Source organism: Carassius gibelio, chromosome B11 (assembly GCF_023724105.1).
Source record: "Carassius gibelio isolate Cgi1373 ecotype wild population from Czech Republic chromosome B11, carGib1.2-hapl.c, whole genome shotgun sequence".
Lineage (NCBI taxonomy): Eukaryota > Metazoa > Chordata > Actinopteri > Cypriniformes > Cyprinidae > Carassius > Carassius gibelio.
Window position 1 is genome coordinate 3589627 of NC_068406.1, and position 27999 is coordinate 3617625.

Consider the following 27999-nt stretch of genomic DNA (forward strand, 5'->3'; position numbering starts at 1 on the left):
AGAAGCATATTAGAGTGTTATGTGTAAGCCAGGTTAGAGTTTTGAGAACGCAACAGATGTGGGAGATTATAATGTAAGAAGTGCTCATTCAATTACTGAGGTACTAAACCATTCAGGGATTTATAATTAATAAGCAAGATTTAAAAACCTATACGATGTTTAATAGGGAGCCAGTGCAGTGTGGAACGAACAGGGCTAATATGGTCATACTTCCTGGTTCTAGTAAGAAATCTAGCTGCTGCATTTTGGACTACCTGGAGTTTGTTTACCAACCGTGCAGAACAACCACCCAATAAAGTGTTACAATAATCTTACCTTGAGGTCATAAATGCAAGTCAACGATATCGCTGTAGATGAAGTGACCCCAACTAAGCAAGCCAGAGGCGACAGCGGCAAGGAACCGAAACTCCATCTGTGACAGAATGGAGAAAAAAACCTTGGAAGAAACCAGGCTCAGTTGGGGGGCCAGTTCTCCTCTGACCAGACGAAGCCAGCAGTTTAATTCCAGGCTGCAGCAAAGTCAGATTGTGCAGAAGAATCATCTTTTTCTTGTGGTCTTGTCCTGGTGGTCGTCTGAGACAAGGTATTTACAGGGGATCTGTATCTGGGGCTCTAGTTGTCCTGGTCTCCGCTGTCTTTCAGGGATGTAGAGGTACTTTCTGTTGAACAGTGTTGAACAGATGTGTGTCTGGGTATGCTTAGGACCATCCTGTCAAGTTTGGTGTCTCTATGATTTACAGTGTAAGGTCTATGTAATTTACAGTGTATAATATACATTCACTTTTAGGGAACAAGAAGAAGAAGAAAATCAGTACATTTGCAAGGTTTCCAGCACCTTTTCTAGAACCATTTTCAAAGAAAAACTTTACATTTTCTACTTTCATTAGGTACAAATGCTTTTTTATTTACAGATTTACTAATATCTGACAATGAAGCCAATAGAAAAAGTTATAGAAAAAGTCACTGGAAAATACGTCAGAATAAAATGAGGGAAGTGACCAGCCTCAGAGAGGAGGAGGGGCTTGTGTAATTTACATGCTTTGCACACTGCATTTTATACATATTCTCTTCCCTGTGATGTGACACTGAAATTAGACCTCTATTAACAACTCCGTGTTTTCCTCTCTTTATGCAATGTTTTACGGCTGTATCAGAACCAGTGTACCGCTTAGGTGTCATATCAAGACCAGGAACATAATTCACCTCAAAGAGACCCAACAGCAAATCATAGTATGCCAATACATTTCCCTGTCAGAGCTCAGCCAATAGGTGGTGACCATTAGATCACGCATATCATGCTGTTGGCCAATGGCATGGCAAAGGCAATATGTCTAAAGTGTAGCATCTTAAATGGCTGCTGCATTGCTGCTTGGGATCTAGGGTAAACATTCAGAAAGTAGAAAAAAAAAAGGTTCAGAAATGTGTTTTTTACCTCTGTGTAGTATTATATATATATAAATAAATAAACATCGGGGAAGGTCAAAACCCTTTTAAAACTGTCTCAGTTTATTCTGTCTCTTCATGTTATTCCAGACAGACTGATGATGATGAGATCAGATCTCTGTGTGTAGCACTGGCTGCTGTCAGACTCCTTGTGCAAACGATAATGTCACTAATAAAACTAATGGAAAAAGGAATATTTTGAAATGTAAACTGATATTTCCAACTGACACACTACAGCAAAAGATAGACTGGCTCAAAACCATGGTTCAAGACTTTTGCTCAGTGGTATATCAATAGCTGACAAATTAGCAAAAAAACTGTGTTGAATCATAATGACAAAAGATAGATTGCCCTTGGAAAAAAATTAAGATAGAAATGATTAAATTTATTAATTAAAAGTGACAATTCCAAATATTGACAAAAGATTTGGGATACATAAATTAAAGGCAGAGGATATTAGAGAGAATACTCACTGACAAAATCAATTAAGAATAGTATTTAGAAGTAAAAAAAAAAAGGTATGTTTTTAAGGTGCACAAGACACAATAACACAACACATTTCTAATGAATAGGTTATTGTGTTAATGCAGATTAATGTGATGCAAGGAAATGAAAAGCATGTACGAAAAAAAACCTAGGAATTTTTGTGAAGAAAATATTTTCATGTATATATTAACGAAACAGTAAGATAATTGGCTAATAAATACTCATTTTGAAGTTGTTAGGGCATCAAATTGTTATTTATTTATTTATCTAACTATTTATTTGCATTATACTGTCCTTATTAGGAGAAAATAAGAAGACTCTTACACACTCCAACACAGTAGGTGGCGGTATTCACTTTGGATGCTGTTGTTTACCCGGCGATGAGAACAGAGCGTCGCGCGCTGTAGCGGTTGCGCAGTCGGTGCGAGCTCGTGCGAGGTCTGCTGTCAGTCACCGGGAGACCGCCATGTCCAAAGAGGTAAAAACCCCCCAAAATATTGTGGTTTTATCATATATATTGCGATATAACAGTTATGCATTTTGTGATAGCCATGAAGTCAAATGTAAAAGAGTGAGATAATTTAATTACAGAAATTATTTCTTGGTAAAAGCGCCAATTTCCTTGCGGCTTCCTCTAATGTCTTTGTTCGCAGCCGAGGTTCGTGTAGATACATGAGTTAAAACGCAATTCCTTTGTTTTGAATTGGTTCAACCCTTCATTATGTTATCACTTGTGCTTTCCTGAGATCAGTTTTTATTGGAGTAAATGTGTTTTTCTATCGGCTTTTAAAAATATATAACGTTAGATACATTTTATTCGTTGCGGTGCTGTAGGCCGCACTACTGCAGATGCGCTCCTGCATCAGCGAGCGATTTTATCCACACAATATGAAAAGTGCTCGGTAGCATTGGCAGTTTTGATGTTGATAAATTAAAAAGGTAGTTCAGATTGCATCCTTTGCATTAAAGAAACTTGTTTTTCAGTGCTCCTTTGGTTTGTGTTTTTGCAAAACGGTTGCAGGGAAAACGCCTAACGTTAGATAGCTCTTTTTAAAAATGCTTTTTCTGTTTGAATAGGTAGTCGGTTTCTGTTTATGCAACGTTGTCATGTAATTAAATTATTATTATTTTTTTCTCTCTCACAGCAACAGACCCCCCGTGAGCCTGAGCAGCTCCGAAAGCTCTTTATCGGGGGCCTCAGTTTTGAGACAACAGATGAGAGTCTAAGGGCCCACTTCGAGCAATGGGGGACTCTTACAGACTGTGTGGTGAGTACATCTGCGTGCATTCACATGCTAATGAACGAGAGCAGGCTCTGAGACCAGCTGCTTATGTCTTTTCTTTACTCCTGTCTACTCACAGGTGATGAGGGACCCCAACACAAAGAGGTCGAGGGGTTTTGGGTTTGTGACCTATAGTTCGGTGAATGAGGTGGATGCGGCGATGGATGCTCGTCCGCACAAAGTGGATGGAAGAGCTGTTGAACCCAAGAGGGCAGTGTCTAGAGAAGTAGGTGTTAATTCTGAGAGACCTTACAGTCTGTGTTCCTGTGTATAAATCAAATTAAATAAGATTTTTTGTTATTTGTTATACTGATATTTGTGAATGAATTACACACACACACATATATATATATATTTATTTTATTTGTGTATATATATTTGTATATTGCAATAATTGCTCGTACAATGTTTTCAGGACTCGAGCAGACCAGGTGCTCACTCCACTGTTAAAAAAATGTTTGTGGGTGGAATCAAAGAAGACACGGATGAGGAACATCTGCGCGAGTATTTCAGCCAGTTTGGTAAAATTGACGAGGTGAACATCATGACTGAGAAGAACAGTGATAAGAGGAGGGGCTTCGCCTTCATAACATTTGATGACCATGATGCTGTTGACAGGATTGTCAGTAAGTGTCTGCCACTCTTTTGTGTCCACAATATATAGCAGTTTTAGCCCCCAATTACAAGTTGGCATTTGAACCGTACCTCGGTTTTAAAGTCACAGTTCGGTTCATTTTCGGTACAGTAAGGGAAAGAAATGCAAACATTAAACTGCAGGTTGTTTATTACTATTAGAGGTGTGAACCTACACTGTTCTCACGGTTCGGTTCGATTATGATTATCAAGTCATCGATTCAGTTCGATTCGATTATCTCGATGCATCACAATGCATTGATGATGCACTGCATCCTTATTTTTCAATTTTGCTTCACATGTTTACAATTTCGTCAATAAATACAAGCAGTTAGATATGTAAACTGAACCTTTAATTTTACCTGAAACACGCTTCTTGAATGTATCAAACATCAAATAAAACTCAAGTCTGGGCACAGAGGCAACAGCAGCATTAGATTAGAACACACAAATGTAAGTACTAAAAGTGCATAATGCAGGGAGTGTACTTAAATACTTATATAGTGCAGTGTACTTTCTTGTAAAACATTTAAATATTGACAAATGTATAAACATGAAATTAAATTACAAACCAAAATAAACAAGAGGCCAAACCTACTTGAATATAATCAATATACAAAAACTTAAATCTGCACTTCAGCAGTGTTTCGGATTCTGTCCAAAAGCCTGGAGAGCGCGCCCACTTTAAGCTCGCGCTGGGATGCCAGATTCAGCGTATGCGCGAAGCATGTTACTAGGGGGATTTTTCCGAATTGAGCTGCAGCGATCATGTTCGACGCATTATCTGTTACAAGCACTACATCCTTATGTGATAGCTGCCATTCATCCACGACATGAGACAGTAGCTCTGCCAGATGAGCACCCGTGTAAGACTCATAAACGGCTCTCGTTTGCAGCACATGAGACAAAATCTTCCAGTTATCGCTAATGTAATGTGCCGTTATTGTCACATACGACTCTGTCACGTCAGAAATGCGTCAGTAGCCTACATTATAACCGGTTATGGTCTATTACTGAACCGAAACCGAATCGTCCTCGTCTGCATCGCAACGCACCGTAGAAACGATTAATTTTGACACCCCTAATTACTATACACTTAAAAAATATATATTTTTAATAAAATATATATAAAATAAAAAAAGAATAAGAAATAAAATACTGCTGCAAGTTCTCCACTAAATAAAATACTCTCATTCTCAAACCAATATCATATAATAAAATATAATGAAAAATATAATAACTATGATTACAGTGCAGCATTACCAATAACAGCTTGTAGGCCTGCCTCTCCAGAACCGTGCCTGACGTGGCGCTGGCGCGCTGCTGCTGCTGTAGGTGACATAGAGGGAGACCGCCGACAGACCAGGCTCTTGTCTTCATGACAACAATATCTAGATTTCATGTTGAGTATAAATATAAAGCCTACTGATAAAGGACACCGTCAACTGTATTGACGGCAAAATAGACTATGTTTGACAGGTGCAATATTTGAAAATCGATAATTATTAATGTATTTTTTAAAATTACATTTAACGTATTTTTCGGACTATAAGTCGCACCTGAGTATAAGTCGCATCAGTCCAAAAATACGTCATGAGGAAAAAAACATATATAAGTTGCACCGGACTATAAGTCGCATTTATTTAGAACCAAAAACCAAGAAAAAACATTACCTTCTACAGCTGCAAGAGGGCGTTCTGTTTTCTGTGGTAGACTACAAGAGCACTGAGCAGCATTAGAGCGCCCTCTGGCGGCTGGAGATGGTAATGTTTTCTCTTGGTTCATTTGTCTTAGTTAATTTCTCTTGGTTCATGTCAAATTCATGTCAAAGTCGCACCTGGCTATAAGTCGCAGGACCAGCCAAACTATGAAAAAAAGTGCAACTTATAGTCCGGAAAATACAGTATATCTGAATTTGTCAACCTATAGACGTATAAACATATTTTCCTATTCTATTTTGCCTGGAAACGCTTCCAACACGCTTGTGTGTCGCGTGAAAAATAGGCGTCGGTTCTATTTCTAGCATGCACGCGTTTTCCACGCGGCAGGCAGTCTGCAAGCTCTAACCTGTTAACATGGGAACCGAATTAAAAACAGACACGCCATGCAGCTGAGACGCTTGCGCCACACATCCAGTGTTTCGACGGCCTTAGAATCAGCTGCAGGGTGGGATTTGTGCTGAACGCGGAGAATTCCGCCACTTAATATGTCTTTTTGGAAACACAAAAATGTACTTGTGTTCCGCACACAAAATATTGCATTCCGTCATTCGGTACACACGTGCACCGTACGTGAAAGCCCTGTACCGAAACGGTCCGGTACGAATACATGTACCGTTACACCCCTAGAATATAAATGTGAATATATATGTGTATATGTATGTGTGTGTGTCTCTTTTAACACAGTCTTTATTTGTTCCATTTAACCCACAGTACAGAAATACCACACAGTAAATGGACACAACTGTGAAGTCAGGAAAGCTCTCTCCAGAGAGGAAATGAACAGGGTGTCAGTGAATCAACGAGGTAAGAATTGCAATGTTTTCAACTGACATTATGGCATTTAAAATACAATTCTCAAATGTAACTGTGGCGCGTGTGGCTGTGCTGCGCAGTCAGGCACTGTCCGACTGGCACTGCTGCAAAACAAACTGTTATTATTATTTTTATTTATTTAATATGGACATTAGGGGTGTCAATCGAAATCGATCGAAATTAAGTCACAGTCTCAAACTTCGAATTAAAAAATGGAATCGTCGATGCTGCCCCGCCCCCATGTTGCGTCTGGTTACTTGCCAAGCAGAAAAAAACACGTTTGTTGAAGTGCTGCGAGTCAAACCTCCTCTAACAGCCACTCAAAAGATAGCATGGCAACTGCAGATGCAGGAGACCCATCGACAGAACTCGAATCCCCTCCTCTTTCACTAAAGTCGCTGGTGTGGAAGTATTTTGGATTTCCAGTGAGTTATGTTGACAACGTTCGCGTTGTCGACAAAAAAACAACAGTTTGCAAGCTGTGCTATGTGCGTGTACCATATTCTCTCACTGGCAGCACGACTAACATGGCGGGGCATCTCCGCAGGCACCACAAAAACATAGATTTATCTGTTAAACCAGCAACTACACAAACTACTCTTCCATCTTCATTTGGAATTAAACTTCCAAGCAACTCAACTCGTGCAAATGCAATTAAGCGTGCGGTAGATACGGTGATTCCCTCCATGTACAATAATGCAAAAGAGAAAGTTATTGAAGGTCTGAGCAGCGCACATTTAGTTGCCTTGACTACAGACTGCTGGACATCCAGAGCAACACAGAGCTTCATGACTGTCTCAATGTAAAAATCGAATCGAAAATGCAATCGAATCGAGGATTTGGAGAATCGTGACACCCCTAATGGACATAGCAATAACATTGGACGAACCAGATGCATTGTTAAAAGTGTTATAGCACATGTGATAATATGTTGATCACATGAAATTTTTTTATCTGAGTATTATTACCATTACTTAGTTTGATCTTGCTGGATCCTTTTCCGGTAAATGTCAGATTTGGTATTTTTGCATCCCGGTAGGCCTACTTGTGTAAAAAAATCCGGCATTTACAGTGCATTAGATCGTGACAGTGCGTGTGTGCATACGAGGACAGAACCAGCGTGAGTTTGAAATATGTAATGTTTTTTCTTCTGCTGAACAAAAAAAATAGATGTTTTGAAGAATATGGGGAACCAAACTGTTTTTGGTCTCAAAATGACTTTATATATATATATATTTATTTATTTATTTTGCGGTTCAACAGAAGAAATAAATTCATACATGATGAATACATTCAGATTTGTAGTATTACTACAGCATTTCATCTCTGCGTTACAAATCACGTAAATAGCTTTCTTCTTGTCTTTAACACTATTGTCGTCGTCTTGCTTGCGAAATCTAAAATGCTTCCATACCTCTGACTTTTTATGTGAAGGTGGCGTCAATATCGACAAAGAACCTGAAACCGCCATTTTAAGCACTGAATGAATGAATGACTGGTTCGCCTCTCGCGCTTTGGTAACATCGTGCAAGGCAAATAAGAGGGTGACATCTAGTGGAGAAGACTAGTAATTAGATTAACGGTAATCTTGTGTTCAATGTTTGCAGATATCAGTATGTGGGAAAAAATTTATTCGTGGCCTTTTAGAATAGATTTTGAATCGACCACATTTAAAAAAACTGATTAATCGAAAAATCTTTTTTTTTTTTTTTTTTTATATATATACCCAGCCCTAATGTTAAACTATTATTTATAATGTAAACTACCAGGCTGGTACTTAACACACATTTGCATATAGACGGAAAAGATCATCCTCTTCACATAAGCAAAAACGTCCTTAACATAACCGCATAGTGGACTGGCATACTAAGGTCTATTTAAACTGACCAGTTTAACCTTTTATATGTTTGGTTGACTGTATTTTATTCTGATAATTAACAGACTGAGATGTAAGTTTGAATTGTTAGAATACGTGTGGGGGGTTGTGCATGAGGCGCTATTAATCCTTATCCTTAAAGCATCCCATATATTCATGAATTAAGAATTCGTAAAATTTATTTTGTTCCCTCAATTCAGTTAAATCATGGGTTAAGGAACAAAATTAATGAAACATGAACCATTTCCACAAATTAATAAGTCGTAGAAATGAATTAAGAAGTTGAAGGAATAGCCTAGTGTCCCGCAGCCCTGCAAAGCGCACGATATGAAATAATTATCTGGTGAAATGACTTGGTTATTTATTTCTATTGCTTTCCATATTGAAGAACTTTATGTTGTTTCTATTTTAATGTACTTTTATAGTTTAAATCACATTAAAAGCTTAATTTGTACATTATGAATTATGATGCATTTATATACGGTCACCGTCACTCACAGCCGCTCGCACGTGTTTTGCGCACGAGCTGCACGCAACCCAACATTAAAAAGGTTAAACCGACCATCGATAGCTTTAATTGATTGCATCTCTTATCGAAAATTAATCGATCATCGATTAATCGTTGACATCCCTTATATAGATGGATATAGATGGATAGATAATATCGGCTAAACAATTTATCTGTCTGGCTCTAGTAAGAATTACTAGAAAAGGAATGCAATAACAAAGACATCAGGGAAAATAAAATGTGCCACAGCATCATTTTTATTTTAGCTGTCTTGATATGTTGAATAGCTCTTTGATATGTTCAAAAGACCTGAACCAAAATAACTTTTTCATTAAATTCATCTTACAGGCGGGCGAGGAGGAGGAGGTGGTGGAGGTGGTGGTGGTGGTGGAAACTTTGGCAGAGGTGGAGGATATGGAGGTACAATTGCACGTTCTCATTTCTGTTTCATAGTTTGTAGTGGTCTATCACAGATATTCTAGAAGTCTGTACCATACTAAACATAAAATTTACAAATTATGCAGACATCCTCAAATGTGCATAATTGTATCAAACCCAAAGTGGCTAGATTAGTCCTACTTCATTTCACTTTGTATTATGCATATTGCATCATGGAATAATGGAAATTATTAAATTATTATTTGGGATGTAATAACACACTGACCCACTTTTTTGAGAACTACTGGTCCACAGTGTTTCTTGAGTTATTCATTTCGCAATGTTTTTCCTTTTGTAGGTGGATATGGAGGAGGAAGAGGTGGTTACGGTGGAGGCGATGGATATAATGGCTATGGAGGGAATGGTATATAAAGATTTTTATAATGATTCACATTATGGCTGAAACGACATTCCCCTGCCTCAAAGCCTCTTTTAATTTATTTTAAATCTCACTTCAGGTTCTTTCGCAAGGATTGTTTTAATGTAACACAACGTGTTTACGTCACCCACAAAGCAGAAGGAGACACAAGCGGAATGAACATAGCCTACTACTAAAAATTTCTTCCATGTTTTATTTTTAATAGTAAATCCCCTTTGTTTACCAAAAAGTTAAGTTTGCTTAATTTTCAATAATTAAAAGATAAATTAAATTAATGTTTTATGTGTTTAATGTTTAATGTCCATCTCAGAAAATGCTTTATTTAAAACCCCAACCAAATGGCACTTAAATGCACTTAATTAATGTCAACTTTATAGTCATTGTTCACAGTACAAGTACAGACCGATAAACAATGGGTAATAATCAAATGTTTATTTTTGGTGTATGCATTGCATTCTATGCATTTAAAAAATACAAATATTTTTTTTTCTAAAAATGGAAACCTAGTTGTTCATTTTAAGAGGTCCAGGAGTCTTCTTTTCTCTTACATAATTAATATTGCACTTTAAGCAAAAACACATTTTTTCTGATTACTCGATTAATCGATGGAATTTTTTGGTAGAATACTCGATTACTAAAATATTTGATAGCTACAGCCCTAATTCACATTTACCATTCAACAGTGTTTCAATGATTATGTTTATGTCCCATCTCTTTATCAGGTGGCTATGGTGGAGGTGGACCTAATTATGGTGGTAACCGTGGTTATGGTGGAGGCAGCGGAGGTGGTGGCGGCTATGGAAACCAGGGTGGAGGCTACGGTGGCGGCGGCGGTGGCTATGATAACTACAACAATGGTGGTGGAGGCAACTTCGGAGGAGGTCAGTTACCTTGTGAACCATTTCGTCATGTTCTTATTTTTTTGTTCTCCTAGGTTTGCTTTTTAAAAAATTATTCTGCCATCCTGCCTTGAATCGTTTTGAAAGAGTTACTGTATTTTTGCAGGCAACTTTGGAGGTGGCGGAGGCTACAATGACTTTGGCAACTACAACAATCAATCTTCCTCTAACTATGGCCCGATGAAGGGAGGAAACTACGGAGGTGGTGGAAGGAGCGGTGGCGGTGGCGGCCCATATGGCGGTGAGTGAACATTGCAGTGTTATTGAATAAGTACATTTAAATTCAAAGCATTTCCATTCCATGCTGAAGTGTTTTGAGATGTCAGATGTCTCAATCACGGTTCTTTTGTAGGTGGTTATGGAGGAGGCTCTGGTGGTGGTTATGGAGGAGGCTCTGGTGGGAGAAGGTTTTAGACTCCAGGGTAAGAATTGCCCCACGTATGGAAGAGGCCTCTAAAGTTAGCCATTAGTTTGTTTATAGTTCATCCATGTCCAAACATCTCATAAGATGCGTTACCTATGTAAATGTTAGCCCGTAATCACGCTTCATTTGGTCGGTAAATGAGTAAAACTATTGAGTTTTCAGTGCAGGGGATCCAGCAGCAAACCTTCAAATCTATTAAAGCTAAGATCCAGTATCACAAGACGAATGTTGATTTTGAGTTGCTCTCCAAACCTTCTGGCTGCAGCACATGCAAACTCATCCCCATTGTCCTAACCATGCAGTCTTAGCTGACCTGAAGGTTTGCTTCTGTGCTACTACTACTCATTCCCCTCCAGTTCAGCTCTTGATAAAGACAAAGCAAGGTTGCAAAGTGTAACTGAATTTATGTTCCGTATTGTCCAACAGGCCACAGTACTTAGAGGAGAGCCAGAGAGAGATGACAGGGAAAGGAGAGAAGCAAGCAGGTTTACACCTAGATCTGCCCAGCCAAGCAGTGTGGTGGCGATATTAACGTCTGCCATACGAAGAGAACGTGTTCAATAGGGGAGGAAAATCATGTGGGGGTGGGGGAGGGTTGAAAGTGAAAAAAAAAAAGGAACGTTTCAAAAGTACTCTTGTCCTGGAAGATATTTACTAGTTTGTAGTTTTCCCTTTTTTGTCTGTGAAGTGCAAAGCATTCCAATGAGATTTTATGCAGGGTTTAATTGTTGTGTTGGCTTTTCTCTTGAACCAGTAGGGTGTCTGTGTTTTTTCTTTTACATTTATTTTCCTTTTTTTAATGTGAACAGTCACCAATCAAGATTAAATAAACCGCTACAGTTTTTTTTATTTAATTGTATTCGTCAGTGTTTTGTTTTGGAAATTGTGAATAATTGCCCGGATGCATGAATGATTGATTGTATTTTACGCCACAGACCTGCAGCATGCTCTGATGCTGTTAGGTATTAGTCTTTTGTGATGTAGGTTTAAAGCTTTACCCTAAAGTCATTTTGACCTTTGGTTAAAGCATTCGTAAGCCTGAATTACTGGATAATTAAAGTAACGCTGGTTTCTTGCAACTTTCATGTGAAATACCTGTAAAGAAGTCTGAGATCTACAAACTGAACTTCAGCAAACTTTAATTAGCTTGTTCATTCATAATTATAATTGGGCCTAGTACACATCCTGGTTTATGTTTTGGACAAACAATATTTCTTTGTTTGAGTTCCACTGGGGAATTAAATCCATAAGAGGATATTTAGCAACTCTGAAATGCCGCCTGAAGGCAATCTTGCGAAATAAGCGGTCAGACTATCTGATGAAGTGCCAGCAAAGATTCTAGCCGTCGGGAGGAGCCAGCTTAAAGGCTAGCCAAAGAGAAGAGACTTTTCAGAAGCAGTCCATCGAAGAGAGGCTAGCCATTGGGATGAGCCAGCTGAGAGGCTAGCTTATTGGAATCGCCAGCAGTCTTATTGAGAACAGATGATTGCTGTTGTAAGACTAGCGAGAAACAGCTACCAAAGTAAGGTATTTAACATACCAGACTGGTAGGTAAGAGGAGAATTTTAGTGTTTTTTTTTAAATTTTTTTACATGTGAATTATTTGTGCTCTTCAAAATTAGGTAACCGTGTAAAGATTTTGTTGCTTGGTTGTTTTCGTGTTTGTGGTGAAAACTTGAGTGCCGAACTATCACAGTGAGCAAGTTTTCAACTGTGTTTTAAGTAAGGTTCGGTATAGAATTTTATGTTGTAACAGTAGTCTTATGTGTCAGTGGTGCATGAGACACTTATGACTATACACTTTTTGCTTGGCTACATGTCTTTGTTTCTCTCCTTATTTTTGGTTTTAAGTCATTCATTCTTTTTCCAGGGATATAAACTTATGGATTGTATACCTGCGACATGGTTAGCGCTAGTTCATGAAGGCTGGTGATCTCGAAGGTGAGTGCATGTCATTAGATTTATTTATATTTTTAAATACTGTATCCTTTTGCAAGTTCCCCAATTGTTATTTTCTTTTTATGTTTAGGGTAGCTAAAGACTGAGGCCTACCCCAAAAACAGCAACTGTTCAAACATTTTAACACTGGATTATTTTGCTGTTTTATCCACATTGACACATGGCCAGAATATTTGAATTGGTAAGATGATTTAAATTAATCGTAAGTGTCTGTTTTAAATGAAGTTGTACAGTCATACAATTTTGTATTGTTAACCTTGTTTAAACCTTATGCACAAATCTTTTCTTTTTCCACCACAGGTTGTGAGAGCGCCGAGTCAAATACCAAACAATATCTGCTGGACAGCATTAGAAATTTTTTAACTTTTCAATGTTTTTTTTAATAGTGCAGTTTTTTAAGTATAGTATCAAATGCTTTATTTACCAAAGCAGTGATTTTACACCTATTTATATTTTGTGATTCAGCCGGGATTAAAAGCATATGTAACAGCCAGACTATAGAAAATTAATCAACAGGTTCAACCGATCAAGTGAAAAAGGGTCTATGTATGATATGTCAACATATCAGCTGAGTTGTCTTGAGAAATGTGAGCAATAAAATATATTTTGATTATAGTTGCATGAACATTTGGATGCAAAGCTCAATATCATTAATCACTTGCCTAACCTACTCTGAAGCATTTGACAGCTACCATATGAGTGAGGTTATTCTTTTTTTTTCATAGCCAGTCTTGCCCAAATATTTAAGTTGTATATATATATATATATATATATATATATATATAATGTATGTAATGTTCTGCATGAGGTAATTGCCATACCTAGGTAATAATAACCAGTTACAAGACCTGAACATGCCCCTCAATCTAACTTTAACCCATGCAGTTCCCTTATATTACTAATTTCTTTGTTGGATGACTGCTCTGTGAGTGCATAGAGTCTAAAATAAAGTGCAACCTATTATTATTTGTAGATTTGGCTATGTATGAGCTGCACACAAATATGCAGTGTTCTAGATTGAACAGGTGACATGTTTTACTCTCCTAACAAGCATAAAGTATAAAGAGATCAAATGCTTATTTTTGCGGAGTGACTTCCTGAAATGTTAGAATTATGGATTAGCATTCAGCTTTTATTAAAGGGGGGCTAATGATGATTACAGGATGCTAAAAGCCTTGAAAAAAAAGACAGCTTTTTTTATATGTATTTGTTTAAATCCAAATGTTCATAGTGGTTTATAAGTGACTGAGAATTGAAAAAGGTATACAGTATTGTTCAAAATAATAGCAGTACAATGTGACTAACCAGAATAATCAAGGTTTTTAGTATATTTTTTATTGCTACGTGGCAAACAAGTTACCAGTAGGTTCAGTAGATTGTCAGAAAACAAACAAGACCCAGCATTCATGATATGCACGCTCTTAAGGCTGTGCAATTGGGCAATTAGTTGAAAGGGGTGTGTTCAAAAAAATAGCAGTGTCTACCTTTGACTGTACGAACTCAAAACTATTTTGTACAAACATTTTTTTTTTTCTGGGATTTAGCAATCCTGTGAATCACTAAACTAATATTTAGTTGTATGACCACAGTTTTTTAAAACTGCTTGACATCTGTGTGGCATGGAGTCAACCAACTTGTGGCACCTCTCAGCTGTTATTCCACTCCATGATTCTTTAACAACATTCCACAATTCATTCACATTTCTTGGTTTTGCTTCAGAAACAGCATTTTTGATATCACCCCACAAGTTCTCAATTGGATTAAGGTCTGGAGATTGGGCTGGCCACTCCATAACATTAATTTTGTTGGTTTGGAACCAAGACTTTGCCCGTTTACTAGTGTGTTTTGGGTCATTGTCTTGTTGGAACAACAATTTCAAGGGCATGTCCTCTTCAGCATAGGGCAACATGACCTCTTCAAGTATTTTAACATATGCAAACTGATCCATGATCCCTGGTATGCGATAAATAGGCCCAACACCATAGTAGGAGAAACATGCCCATATCATAATGCTTGCACCTCCATGCTTCACTGTCTTCACTGTGTACTGTGGCTTGAATTCAGAGTTTGGGGGTCGTCTCACAAACTGCCTGTGGCCCTTGGACCCAAAAAGAACAATTTTACTCTCATCAGTCCACAAAATGTTCCTCCATTTCTCTTTAGGCCAGTTGATGTGTTCTTTGGCAAATTGTAACCTCTTCTGCACATGCCTTTTTTTTAACAGAGGGACTTTGCGGGGGATTCTTGAAAATAGATTAGCTTCACACAGACGTCTTCTAAATGTCACAGTACTTACAGGTAACTCCAGACTGTCTTTGATCATCCTGGAGGTGATCATTGGCTGAGCCTTTGCCATTCTGGTTATTCTTCTATCCATTTTGATGGTTGTCTTCCGTTTTCTTCCACGTCTCTCTGGTTTTGCTCTCCATTTTAAGGCATTGGAGATCATTTTAGCTGAACAGCCTATCATTTTTTGCACCTCTTTATAGGTTTTCCCCTCTCTAATCAACTTTTTAATCAAAGTACGCTGTTCTTCTGAACAATGTCTTGAACGACCCATTTTCCTCAGCTTTCAAATGCATGTTCAACAAGTGTTGGCTTCATCCTTAAATAGGGGCCACCTGATTCACACCTGTTTCTTCACAAAATTGATGACCTCAGTGATTGAATGCCACACTGCTATTTTTTTGAACACACCCCTTTCAACTAATTCAACTAATTGCCCAATTGCACAGCCTTAAGAGCGTGCATATCATGAATGCTGGGTCTCATTTGTTTTCTGAGAATCTACTGAACCTACTGGTAACTTGTTTGCCACGTAGCAATAAAAAAAAATATACGAAAAACCTTGATTATTCTGGTTAGTCACATTGTACTGCTATTATTTTGAACAATACTGTATGTGGGTGTTAAAAAGGTCTTTAAAAGTCTTCACTTCCATGAATTAATGCCTTAAGGTTTTAAATCAGAGCAGAAATTCATGGCATTGAATTTGCACGAATTGCACAAAATGAATATCATAGTATATTTGTTTTCTGAAACAAATATTTACATTTTGTTTAATAACATTAGAACGAAGAGTGCTAAAGTTAGAGGGTCAAATAAAAATGGAAGAGATGTTTTTAGACTATTCTTGAAGATGGTTTAGGATCCAGCTGCTTGGATTGACTTGGTCAGGTCATTTCACCAGGAGACAGGACCAGCCCGAGCTTGTGTGGGGCCCCTTGGCGATTACTGATTATTGTCATTGCTTGATTATTCACACTATAAATCTAACACAGAAATTGTCAATTATTTTTTTGTTTGTAGCTACGTTGCTTACATCATACTAATGATTTACCCTTCTACGATTTTTAATTGCAACAGTAGTAAACCCACAAGAGTGGTCAGGTGTTAATTTGCACTTTAACATTCAAAGCCAGTACCGAGTGGCATATTTAAAAAGTGAAAGTGACCAGACATTCAGCCGAGTATGGTGACCCATACTCAGAATTCATGCTCTGCATTTAACCCATCCAAAGTGCACACACACCCAGAGCAGTGAGCAGCCATTTATGCTGCAGTGCCCGTGGTGCAGTTGGGGGTTTGGTGCTTTGCTCAAGGGCATCTAAGTTGTGGTATTGCTGGTGCAAGATTCGAACCCACAACCCTAGGGTTAGGAGTCAAACTCTCTAAGCAACGACTTTCACTAATGTGGTGTACTGAAAAGTAGCTAAATACACCAGCAGACAATGCATTTACAGAACGTTATTTTAACAACATAAATTATATACACAGCAGCAAGCCATCTAACAACAACTCTTAATCTATAACTAGTTAACAGAGGCATTATGATATTAGAATATAATAGCAAAGATTGGCTAAAGTTAATAATGTTAAACTGTTGCCGGTACCAATTTTATGAAACAGAAATGTTTTATTACAAAATAAACACTCAGGAAAGTTATTTTTACACAGAAGACAAAAACTTTAAAATTAGCTGAGTAAAATGTTATATCAGGGTAGCCAATATTGGTTGCCTGGCTGGAGTGAGATACATATATATATATATATATCTGTATTAAAGTAAGTTAATTAATAATGGTATAAAAATAATAATACATTAAGTACTTTATCTTTAACTGGTAGGAGCTGCTAAATATATTCAGCCCAACACTTGTCGCTGCTGTAGTTGTGTTAATATAAGAATAAGTTCTATTTTGACATCGGCTTGTCAGATTGTTTTCCATCTATTGCTACATTATTTATCACTATCAAAAGTCCGTAGGACATACTGAAGGATTTAGGCTAGTGACAATGCCCCTGAATTTTCGAGATACCCCTACCGGAGGTAGAACTAAACCCAACAATGTTTTTCTTCATCTCTAAGGTCTCCCATATATGAAATGGATTCTTGGCTAAAAATATTTTACTGCTAAGATTGTTAAATTAACAGATATTGTTATACACCACAAAACCAATAAAGGACTAAAATATAGCCTGTCCGTATGGGAGTTAAGGGATATAAACTAATGCAGATCAATCACACAAGCTCTGAGAGCTTTGAAACTTGACATGTTTGTAGTCAGGAAGTTAGTTTAACTACTAGAAAAGACTGGATGTGAATATCTTGATGTATGGAATAAATAGAGACATGTAAACACATATCTAAAATAAGCGGACATGCACAAATTTAATATCTATGCAGAATGTTTTCATTTACTTTGTGCTTGCTTTGCCTGGCATTATCATAGAAACACATATGATGGCTTGTTGGAAAGGTGGGGTTGTGCTGAATCCAGCAATACCAAATATGTAAATATATGATAAAAGAGAAGTGTTCTGTCACTCAATGTATGAGGTGTCCAAAATGAATGAAAATGGAACACTGACATAATTGAGTCCAAACCCATTCATTATCAGTGGTGAGAAGAATGTTGAGAAATTCAAATATAAGAGACATCAAAAAATATTTAATATGGCACCTTGTACTATATGGAAACAAAGATTGAAATTGAAAGATAACACCTTACCATAGCACAAACAGGAGACCAGGAATTTTAACTTAATGAACTTTTTAATAAAACTATAACTTAACTTCACACAATACAACTTAAATTACTGTCTTAAATAAAACAAATGGCAATCTAACTAAAGAAACAAACACTCTTCGGGGAAATGAGCCCTGTCTTCTCAGGCTGTTTAGTTTATTTTCTAGCAGCAACCATTTGGAACATCAACTGCTTTTGGTAACCATTGGAGAAGGGTCTGGCTGCAGACTTGCACTCTCAGACACTGCTTCTGCTAGCGACGTCACTTGCAGTCTTTATTTTTTATTTTGTTCTATTTATTGATAACTTTTTGTTTGAATTTCCCAACATTTTATAACAGTTGCCATGTGGCGAAGACAAGAGAAAATAAACTAAATTACAATGTCAATTGCAATCGCTACTTGCACTCTCCGCTACCTGTGACTTCACTTGCAATCAACACAAATCGGGCATGTTGCCACTGGAGACAAGACGCTGTGGTTGTGATTAAACGATTAAAACTAATTTAGTACTATAACGTACAGGGTCCTGCAAGAAAAAGACAAGCACAGACCTTGGCCACAGAACAGCAGAATATGAACGCAATGCACAAAGTCTTTCGTTAAGCGTTTTCCTCCTGTAGAAAAAAACTAACACTTAATATGGCATAATGTATTCAGACACATTAAGTTCAATTAAAAGATCAAATTCGATATATAGTTATTATTCAATGTACTGCAAGTCAAGCAGATGGCTATGAACACAATGTGCAAACTTTGTCCTCCCATACAACATAATGCTTAATGTGGCCTAATAACAGACTAAGATGATAAAGACAATTTAGTAGGCCTAGCCTAGCCTATATGTCTTGTTGTTGACTCTAAGTATATACAGACCAGCAAATATGAACGGCATTATGCATTAAGTGATTTTAAAAGGATCAACTCTGTACAGGCAAGCAGACGAGTACAGAACGCAGTGTGTTAAATTGTACATTAAACGTTTTCCTCCTATAGAAAATCATTATAAATAAAACACATAATGTAGGTTAATGGACAAAGACAGTGATATAAACAAGTTGTAGACAGTTTATTCTATATGGAAAAATGCTTAATGTGAAACTTTGCGTGTTGCGTTTATTCTGGGCTCACCTGCTTGCCTGTACATATTAGTTATGTATTTTAATAAAGTAGAGAAGCATGAGTTTGGCCTTTCTCATCTATGTCCATTATGCCACATTTTGCGGTATGTGAGGAAAATACTATATACATATTCCTTATATTAATGAACTGTACATTTAATTTGATATTTTAATAGCATCTTAATATATTAAGCCATGTTAAGTGTTTTTTTTCTATGCTTAGCTAGAGACTTTGTGCAAATGTTCATATTCTGGTGTTCTGGCCATGGATTTGCCAGTCTTGTCCTTTTCTTGCAGGACCCTGTACGTTATAGTACTAAATTAGTTTGAATAATTTAATCACCACCACAGCGTCTTGTCTCCATTGGCAACATGCACGATTTGTGTTGATTGCAAGTGACGTCACAGGTAGCAGAGAGTTCAAGTAGCAATTGCAAGTGACATTGTAATTTAGTTTCTTTTTTCTTGTCTTCACCACCTGGCTACTGTTATAAAATGTTGGGAAATTCAAACGAAAAGTAATAAAAAAAAATAAAGAAAATAAAAAATAAAGACTGCAAGTGATGTCACTAGCGGAAGTGCAAATGTCTGAGTGTGCAAGTCTGAGAGTGCAAGTACAAGCCTGCAGCCAGACCCTCTTGAAACATTTTGGGGTCAACCCCCCATGATGTTACAACTGCAACACACCACTCATCCACATTGTCATCAGTGACAAAGTGGGTCATATTTGGACAGTCAGGGCAAGAGCAAAACCCTGTGCAGGTCAAGCCCACAGAAAGACATTTGGCATTTGGTGGCATCGGTGCAGTTTCCATCTTTACAGTAGAGGTGGGTGAGGTCTCTAACTCCTTTAGGTGCTGGTGCCTTCTGGAACATCACAGATTAAATGCAGCCACCTTCTCTGAGCCTCCATCCTCCATCCTCTACCAACTGGGTTCCAGAGAAGAGTTTTGGCCAGGTGGCTGTGATGCCACACTGCTGTTTGGTACACGGCTCTCAGCACATGTTGCTGGAAGCCATCTTCTGTTGGGGGTAGATTTGCTGCTGACACCTCAGCTCATCCAGGTTGGTGCTAGGATGCCCATCTTGGTGCCTCTTCTTTGCCTCTTCTTTGTCTTTCAAGATCTTTGATTGAGTGTTGGTGGTCATATCTATCAAAAACTATAACGACACAGCTGTTACCTTCCTTTCCCATTAAAGTTGCGATCTTTTTCCAGACACACTCACCCAGATCATTGTACGTTTGAAAGGCTGAATCATTGAATCATTGAGCATTTGAAGAAGATCCATGCCATCAATGATATATGCTGATGGTTCTTTTACACTTGGCAGCTGCTGTTGTCTTCTTTATGCTTCCATCATCAAAAAACAAAGAGGGTGGGACAAAATCATGTTTAATCTGAGATACGAGATTTTTATGACTTGGGAGCGGGGAGATACGAGGTTATGCACTCATTGATAAGAATGATACAGACACAGACGTCGCTGCTGCCAGCAGTGTTCATCAAAGTCTGCGGTCGTGTCGAGCCTTTTGACAAGAGATAAGGCTTTAAGGGGTAACTAAACCCCTGGTCAGAGCCTGACTCCACCCACTGGCAATATTTGAAAAATGCTGAAAAGTGGGCAGAGCACAGCGGAGATAGAGGGGACAAACCAAGGGCAGGGCTGAGCCGGTGGGGCGTGAACCTGAGACCCTCAGTGACAGATTAATTGACAGCTGTTGTTAGAGTCGCTAAAATGGAGAGTGACTCTAGTGATGCAAGTAGTTTTGCAACAGAGCGTTCATTTGAAGTAGAGTACTTTTCTCCCCCACCTTCACCTGAAGTGGAGGATGTCGAGGTGTCTGAGGACACAGGGCCAAGGCCTGAGCCATATCAATTCAAGCCACTGGCTCAAACTGCGGTCTTAACTCCCGGACTCTGATAGGCATCCGATGATGCTAGCGAAGCAGCTGTGCAAGAGAGAATGGGGCCAGTCTCCGAGTAAGGCACTGCGTCGCTTTTCAGCATGAGCTGTGTGGAGCATTACAGCTGTGTGGAACATTTCCGAAGCATTACAGCTATGGATTTTTTACAAAACAAGCCTACTCAAATGTATCTAACCTAACGATTTTCATTTGTTATTGTAAGAAATGAAAAAGAGTTATACAAAGATAGGCTTACTTGGCGCCAGTAGACAGACCTTTTTTCTCCCATAAATAAAACCTGTTAGCCTACTTCGGGCATTTCACATGCACAGTGCCAACTTTGAGTCAGTAAAATAATAATAAAAACAATAATTTAATTCTGGTATCCAAAACATTTAATTCAATACAAGTAGAATTAGAAATTAGATACATTTTAAAACTTCAATGCACATGTATAATAAGCCTAGTAATAATAACCCTAGTACTATCGATCATAACATACTACTAGAGAGACTGGAAAACTGGGTCTGGCTTTCTGGGATGGTACTCAAATGGTTCAGGTCATACTTAGAAGGGAGAGGCTATTATGTGAGTCTAGGAGAGCATAAGTCTAAGTGGATGTCCATGACATGTGGAGTGCCACAAGGGTCATTTCTTGCACCGCTCTTGTTTAGCCTGTATATGCTTCCACTGATACCCAGATTTACCTAGCCTTATCTCCAAATTACTACAGCCCAATAGGAGGATCTTTGATGACATCTTTGTACGCATACGCGAGTGGTTGTGTGGCAACAAAACAAACAGTATGGCAGGCTGTAAAGACGCAACGAGCACTTTCAAGTGAGTTAAGGCCCATTCACACCAAGCACGATAACTATAAAGATAACTATAAAGATAACGATATTAGCGTCCACACCAGCGAACGATATTGTCTGTGTATTTTAAGCGGACGCGGCACGTCTGCTGCTTTAAATTCTTGAGCTCATTACAGCAGGATTGATTCTGATTGGTTGGCAATGTTTTATCGTTCATCAGGGGGAAAAATCGTTCTTAAAGTGATTCCAACGATATAGTTTCTTTATCGTTATAGTTATGGTGTGGACTCTGCTATTCTTTAATATTGAGAACGATTTTTAGAACTATATCTTTATCGTTATCTTTATAGTTATCGTGCTTGGTGTGAACGGGCCTTTAGCGGGCAAAATCCTCAATATATAAGCACTTTAACATCTGAAGACCGGAGGAGGTTTGGAGAGAAGTTTGTATTGGTGACAAAATCGAAGCTATTCAAAGCCCATATGAGATCTGGGATGACAAAAAACGTTGGTCCGACTCGCCCGTGTCTTGGCCACGAATCTGCTGGGGAGACATTTATTCTTATTTAATAGAAACCCCTGGACCCTTAACTCATGAAAGATTAAAGACTTTTAAAAGTCTGAAGGCCTATGATTATTTTGTTTCTCGAAAAGTTGGGCCAGTCTTTTCTGCCAAGCAGAAAGCAGTGATCGTGCTAAAAGCAGAGGTTAGACCTGGCCAAGGAGAGTCACAGCATGATTCGCATCTCCCGTGGGTGATCGCCAAAGAGAACGGCGAAATAATCACTGCTCACTGCGACTGCAAATCCGGGTAAGTCTTCATTGATCAGTGTTCTTATTTACTTATTTATTTACTGAAAATGTAGTGACTGTTGTACCAATTCAATTGTTTTCAGTGTGAGACTTTCAATGGTGTCTGTACTAATGGTGAAAAATTGTATATCACAGCTTACACATTTCTCCTTCTTTCAAATTCAGTCTTGGAGAAACATGCAGTCGTGTAGCAGCTTTAATGTTTAAAGTAGAAGCAGCTGTCAGGATAGGACTTACAAATGCTGCATGTACTAGTGAGGCTTGCAGCAAAGCACAGCTACAGAATGATGTGAGGAACATAGTCTGGGTGCTGTGGATTAAGGGTTTGGGACACCTGAATCAGAAAGCGAAAACATATGACTCGGTTGATTTGACTCAGTTTTATTTATTTTTATTCAATCTTCTATAAATACATATAGTCACTAAGACTTACCATGAACAAAATGTGCCTCACAAACTCGATCAGAAGCTGCAGGCTTTCTTCGGTACGTCCAGGTTCAATCGCCTAATTGCACGCAACCATTTCTTTAATTTTTCGCTATCCTTTTCGGAGGGAATTCGAAAAAACTTTTTATCAGGCCCCCAACTAACCATACAATCGACCACACAGCAAGAGTGAACCATCCTCTTCTCTAAATCCTCCTCCAAACGTGCAAAACAATCAAATTACAGGTATCTAGCGGTGTTTCCTGCCACACGATTCCCATGATGCAACGCGACAAACATAAACAATGACGTCACAAAAGATCCGCCTATTGACTCCCTCTGCCAATGCATTGATGAAATTAATAGTTGGATGTGCCAGAGCTTTCTTCAGCTAAACAAGGAAAAAACTGAAGTCATTGCATTTGGAAACAAACATGAAGTGTTCAAGGTGAATGCATACCTTGACTCTAGGGGTCAAACAACTAAAAATCATGTCAGGAATCTTGGTGTGATTCTGGAGACCGGTCTGAGTTTCAGTAGTCATGTCAAAGCAGTAGCTAAATCAGCATACTATCATCTCAAAAACATTGCAAGAATTAGAGGTTTTGTTTCCAGCCAAGACTTGGAGAAACTTGTTCATGGCTTTATCACCAGCAGGGTGGACTATTGTAATGGGCTCCTCACCGGCCTTCCCAAAAACACCATTAGACAGCTGCAGCTCAACCAGAACGCTGCTGCCAGGATTCTGACTAGAACCAGAAAATCTGAGCATATCACACCAGTCCTCAGGTCCTTACACTGGCTTCCAGTTAAATATAGGATTGATTTTAAAGTACTTTTACTCGTATATAAGTCACTAAATGACCTAGGACCGAAATATATTGCAGATATGCTCACTGAATATAAACCTAACAGACCACTCAGATCACTAGGATCGAGTTAGTTAGAAATACCAAGGGTTCACACAAAACAAGGGGAGTCCTCCTTTAGTTACTATGCTGCCTGCAGTTGGAATCAGCTTCCAGAAGAGATCAGATGTGCTAAAACACTAGTAACATTTAAATCTAGACTCAAAACTCATCTGTTTAGTTGTGCATTTATTAAATGAGCACTGTGCAATGTCCGAACTGATTGCACTATATTTTCACTTTTTTTTATGTAAAATCATTTTCTAACTGTTTTTAAATTCATTTTAGTTAAGTAGTTTTTTTCATAATTGTAAACGTTTTAAAATTGCTTGTCTTTATTTTTATTATTTTTATTCATGATTATTTTACTTTATTTTTTGTAAAGCACTTTGAATTACCATTGTGTATGAAATGTGCTATATAAATAAACTTGCCTTGGCTTGCCTAGTAATAAGTAGACATTTAAAATACATCAATAACTGATATCATAGTTTAAAATGGATAAAATCAGAGTTAAGGCTTGCTTTATGTGTTGCTTGACGAGGATTTCTCAATCGTTGCGACTTTAAATCCTGAGGACACAAAATGCCGTGGAACCTCCTGCCGCGGAGTGAAGAAGAGGTGGCGTTACGAGGATTCTCAGACAGTTGAAGTGTCCAATGGAGTTAAGAGATTTGCTCTCAATCTATTTTCAACACTTTAGATTGTTTACCACGTGGGGTTTGACCAATAGCATTGAATTGTGAAAAAATATGAAATAGACAAAATTTGGACATGCGAGGATTCTGCCCGTCAGTGACGATATTTTAATAAAGGTGTTCCATTCCCTATGTTAACCTGATTCAATTGGATCTGTGGTTCATATGAATTGTATAGTATACTGTGCCTTATGAAATGTATCATTATTAAATGTATCATAAATATAGATCAGCACTTACCTAATGTAAGTTACTTTGCAGTAACCATGAATTTGTCAACATTCTTCTCACCAATGATAATGTGATTTGGACTTGAGGCTATTTTGTCCAGCGTTCTTTCATTTTGGACACCTCATACATTAAGTGACAGAACACTTCTCTTTCATTATATATTTACATATTAATAATTTAAGTTGTATTGTGTGAAGTTAAGTTATAGTTTTATTAAAAAGTTCATTAAGTTAAAATTCCTGGTCTCCTGTTTGTGCTATGGTAAGGTGTTATCTTTCAATTTCAATCTTTGTTTCCATATAGTACAAGGTGCCATATTAAATATTTTTTGATGTCACTTATATTTGAATTTCTCAACATTCTTCTCACCACTGATAATGAATGGGTTTGGACTCAATTATGTCAGTGTTCCATTTTCATTCATTTTGGACACCTCATACATTGAGTGACAGAACACTTCTCTTTTATCATATATTTACATATTTGGTATTGCTGGATTCAGCACAACCCCACCTTTCCAACAAGCCATCATATTTGTTTCTATGATAATGCCAGGCAAAGCAAGCACAACATAAATGAAAACATTCTGCATAGATATTAAATTTGTGCATGTCCGCTTATTTTAGATATGTGTTTACATGTCTCTATTTATTCCATACATCAAGATATTCACATCCAGTCTTTTCTAGTAGTTAAATCAACTTCCTGACTACAAACAAGTCAAGTTTCAAAGCTCTCAGAGCTTGTGTGATTGATCTGCATTAGTTTATATCCCTTAACTCCCATACGGACAGGCTATATTTTAGTCCTTTATTGGTTTTGTGGTGTATAACAATATCTGTTAATTTAACAATCTTAGCAGTAAAATATTTTTAGCCAAAAATCCATTTCATATATGGGAGACCTTAGAGATGAAGAAAAACATTGTTGGGTTTAGTTCTACCTCCGGTAGGGGTATCTCGAAAACTAAAGCACTTTTTGACCATTTGTCACTAGCCTAATTAAGCTGCGGAAGTAATTGACTGAGGCAAGAGAGTGACACAGGCTCAAACTGGTCAAACACTGTTAAACAGGTCAGCATTTCAGATGGGTCAGATACAGGTGGGGAAATATGAGCTCTACTGGAGGCAATCTTGTCTTAAAAATAGTGTAAAAAAAATTCTCACAGACTTCAGAAGAATCTAAACAAGAGGATTGGGGTGAATTTAAAATTTAATCAATACTTTTAAAGAGGACACGTGGTTTATTTAAATTTTGGATCATTTTTTTCTTTTAGATTTCAATTTTTTTCTGCTTTTACTATTTTTTTATACCTTCTCCAGCTTTCCTTTAAAATTTCATAAAAGACATGAAGCTTGTCTTTCTTCCACCGACACTCTGCTCTCCTGCAATCTCTCCTTGCTTCACGGGTAGGGTCATTGAACCATCCAAAGGAGAAACAATGTCAAGAATGCTAGCACATGTGGAGAGAAAGGAAGAAGTTAATTTCTCTGTGTCTTCTACGAGACCAGTATCTAGCTGAGACGATTTTTGAAAAAGACAAGAAAAGTCGGCGTGCAGGGGTTTTTGATTTAGATTTAAGACATGACAAGTTAAAATCAAATTTTAAAATATAGCATCCTGTGTCTGAATATTCAAAATGGGCAGAACATAGGATAACAAGATCTAACGTGTGTCCCTGTTCCTGAGTGGGTCCACTGACATGTTGAAAAAAGTTAAAAGTATCAATCATATCTAAAAAACTCCTTTGTAAGTGGTTTGGAGGGACAACAAAAATGTACATTAAAATCACCAAAAATTTAAACTCTGTAATAGTCTGTCATAATACTGACCAAGAAGTCAGAGAACTTTTTATAAAATGTTTGTTATATTTCGGCGGGCGATTTATCACCGCACACAGTACGGGATCCAAACGGCCTAAAACAAACAAGCTCAATTCAAATGATGAGAAAAGAGATGGTGCCAAAAGCTTACAATGTAAGCTGCTCTTTAAGACAGTCGCTATTCCTCCTCCACGTCCAGTGGTCCTTGGGTAATTTAAAAAAGTACAGTCAGGAGGTAAGAGGTCTGTAAAAGCATCTGACTCACCCACAGCAATCCATGTTTCTGTTAAAATAGTACATCCACAGCTTGTGTGATGAAGAAGTCCTTAGGGATGAAAGTTTTGTTCATTAACGACCTTGCATTTATCAATGCACATTTGGTTGGTAGAGTCAAGATGTCAGCCGCATGAGCGGCCAAAGGTTGGGAACGAGGCGCGCAGATGAGCAGACCATGTCACTCCTCATACAATCCTACAATGGGTATCAACCAGCTGCTATTTAGAACAAGGCTGCGACGAGTGACAAGGCATTGAAAATATCGGTGACATTCCGGTGCCAACCGCTACTTATTGAATAATTGATGGTACTATTGTTACCATGTATATAGACTTCAGGTAAGTACCTTGTGTTTCCACTCATTTGCCTGTACAATATATTTATTATGTATGTACAAGGAAAGTACAAGGGAAGTATCATTCCACCAGCCAGGAATGGTGAACAAGAATGTTCTGGAAAGTGATTTTGAGCCTCTCTGTGATGGTGCCATGAGGTGTTGCTCACTAGGGGATCTCAGACTTCTGGATGGGATGTAGACTCGTAGTAGTGAGTGGAAGTAGGCGGGTGCTGTTCTATATGCAAGCATCAGTGTCTTAAACTTGATGCAAGCCACTACTAGTAAACAGTGCAAGGAGATAAAGAAGGAAAAAGCCTGATCTTTCTGAAGTTGTGCAATGCAAACCTGTAAGATTGAGTAGTCTTTTCAGTGTGGTCTTTGAAGGTTAGCTGGTCATCAAAGGTTACACCAAGTTGATGGGGTAATTGTATAAAAACCTAGCTGGAGGGTGAAATTATGCTGACTTGGAATGGCAGGGAAGACAAGAAGCGCAGTCTTTGCCAGGTTGAGCTGTAGGTTATATTCTTTCATCCATGCCGAGATGTTGGCCAGGCAGCCTGAGGTCCGTGTAGCTACAATTGGATAATCTGGTTGAAATGAAAGATAAAGCTGTTTGTCATCATCATAGCAATGGAAAGAGAAGTCATGTGCCTGTAGGATGGGACCCAGTCATGTTGTGTTTATGGAGAAGAAGAGGGTTCCAAGAACTGATCCCTGAGGAACCCCAGTGACCAGTTGATGTGCTTTGGACACC

At 38.1% G+C, this 27999-nt stretch overlaps 1 protein-coding gene across 2 annotated transcripts; it reads left to right on the forward strand.

The window, feature by feature from the left end:
• The first annotated feature begins 2274 nt into the window (after positions 1 to 2274).
• LOC127968150 (heterogeneous nuclear ribonucleoprotein A1) lies at positions 2275 to 13477 on the forward strand. 2 transcript variants are annotated; one of them, XR_008155900.1, is made up of 13 exons: positions 2277 to 2407; positions 3075 to 3197; positions 3292 to 3438; positions 3628 to 3838; positions 6278 to 6370; positions 9112 to 9183; positions 9500 to 9565; positions 10303 to 10461; positions 10586 to 10720; positions 10832 to 10901; positions 12774 to 12844; positions 12933 to 13043; positions 13163 to 13477. XR_008155900.1 is itself a non-coding variant. In XM_052569097.1 (11 exons), the coding sequence occupies exons 1-10, from the start codon at positions 2396 to 2398 to the stop codon at positions 10891 to 10893; spliced, it is 1080 nt and encodes a 359-aa protein (XP_052425057.1). In that variant the 5' UTR covers positions 2275 to 2395; the 3' UTR covers positions 10894 to 10901; positions 11330 to 11757. The 2 variants fall into 2 exon arrangements, 1 of the variants encoding a protein (XP_052425057.1); XM_052569097.1 differs by lacking the exons at positions 12774 to 12844; positions 12933 to 13043; positions 13163 to 13477 and adding an exon at positions 11330 to 11757 and having other exon boundaries at positions 2275 to 2407.
• Positions 13478 to 27999: the final 14522 nt, after the last annotated feature.

Coding starts and splice junctions, on each gene's coding strand:
- LOC127968150 (XM_052569097.1), top strand. Junction 3,439..3,627: donor AGAGGGCAGTGTCTAGAGAA/GTAGGTGTTAAT, acceptor CAATGTTTTCAG/GACTCGAGCAGACCAGGTGC. Junction 10,721..10,831: donor CGGTGGCGGCCCATATGGCG/GTGAGTGAACAT, acceptor GTTCTTTTGTAG/GTGGTTATGGAGGAGGCTCT.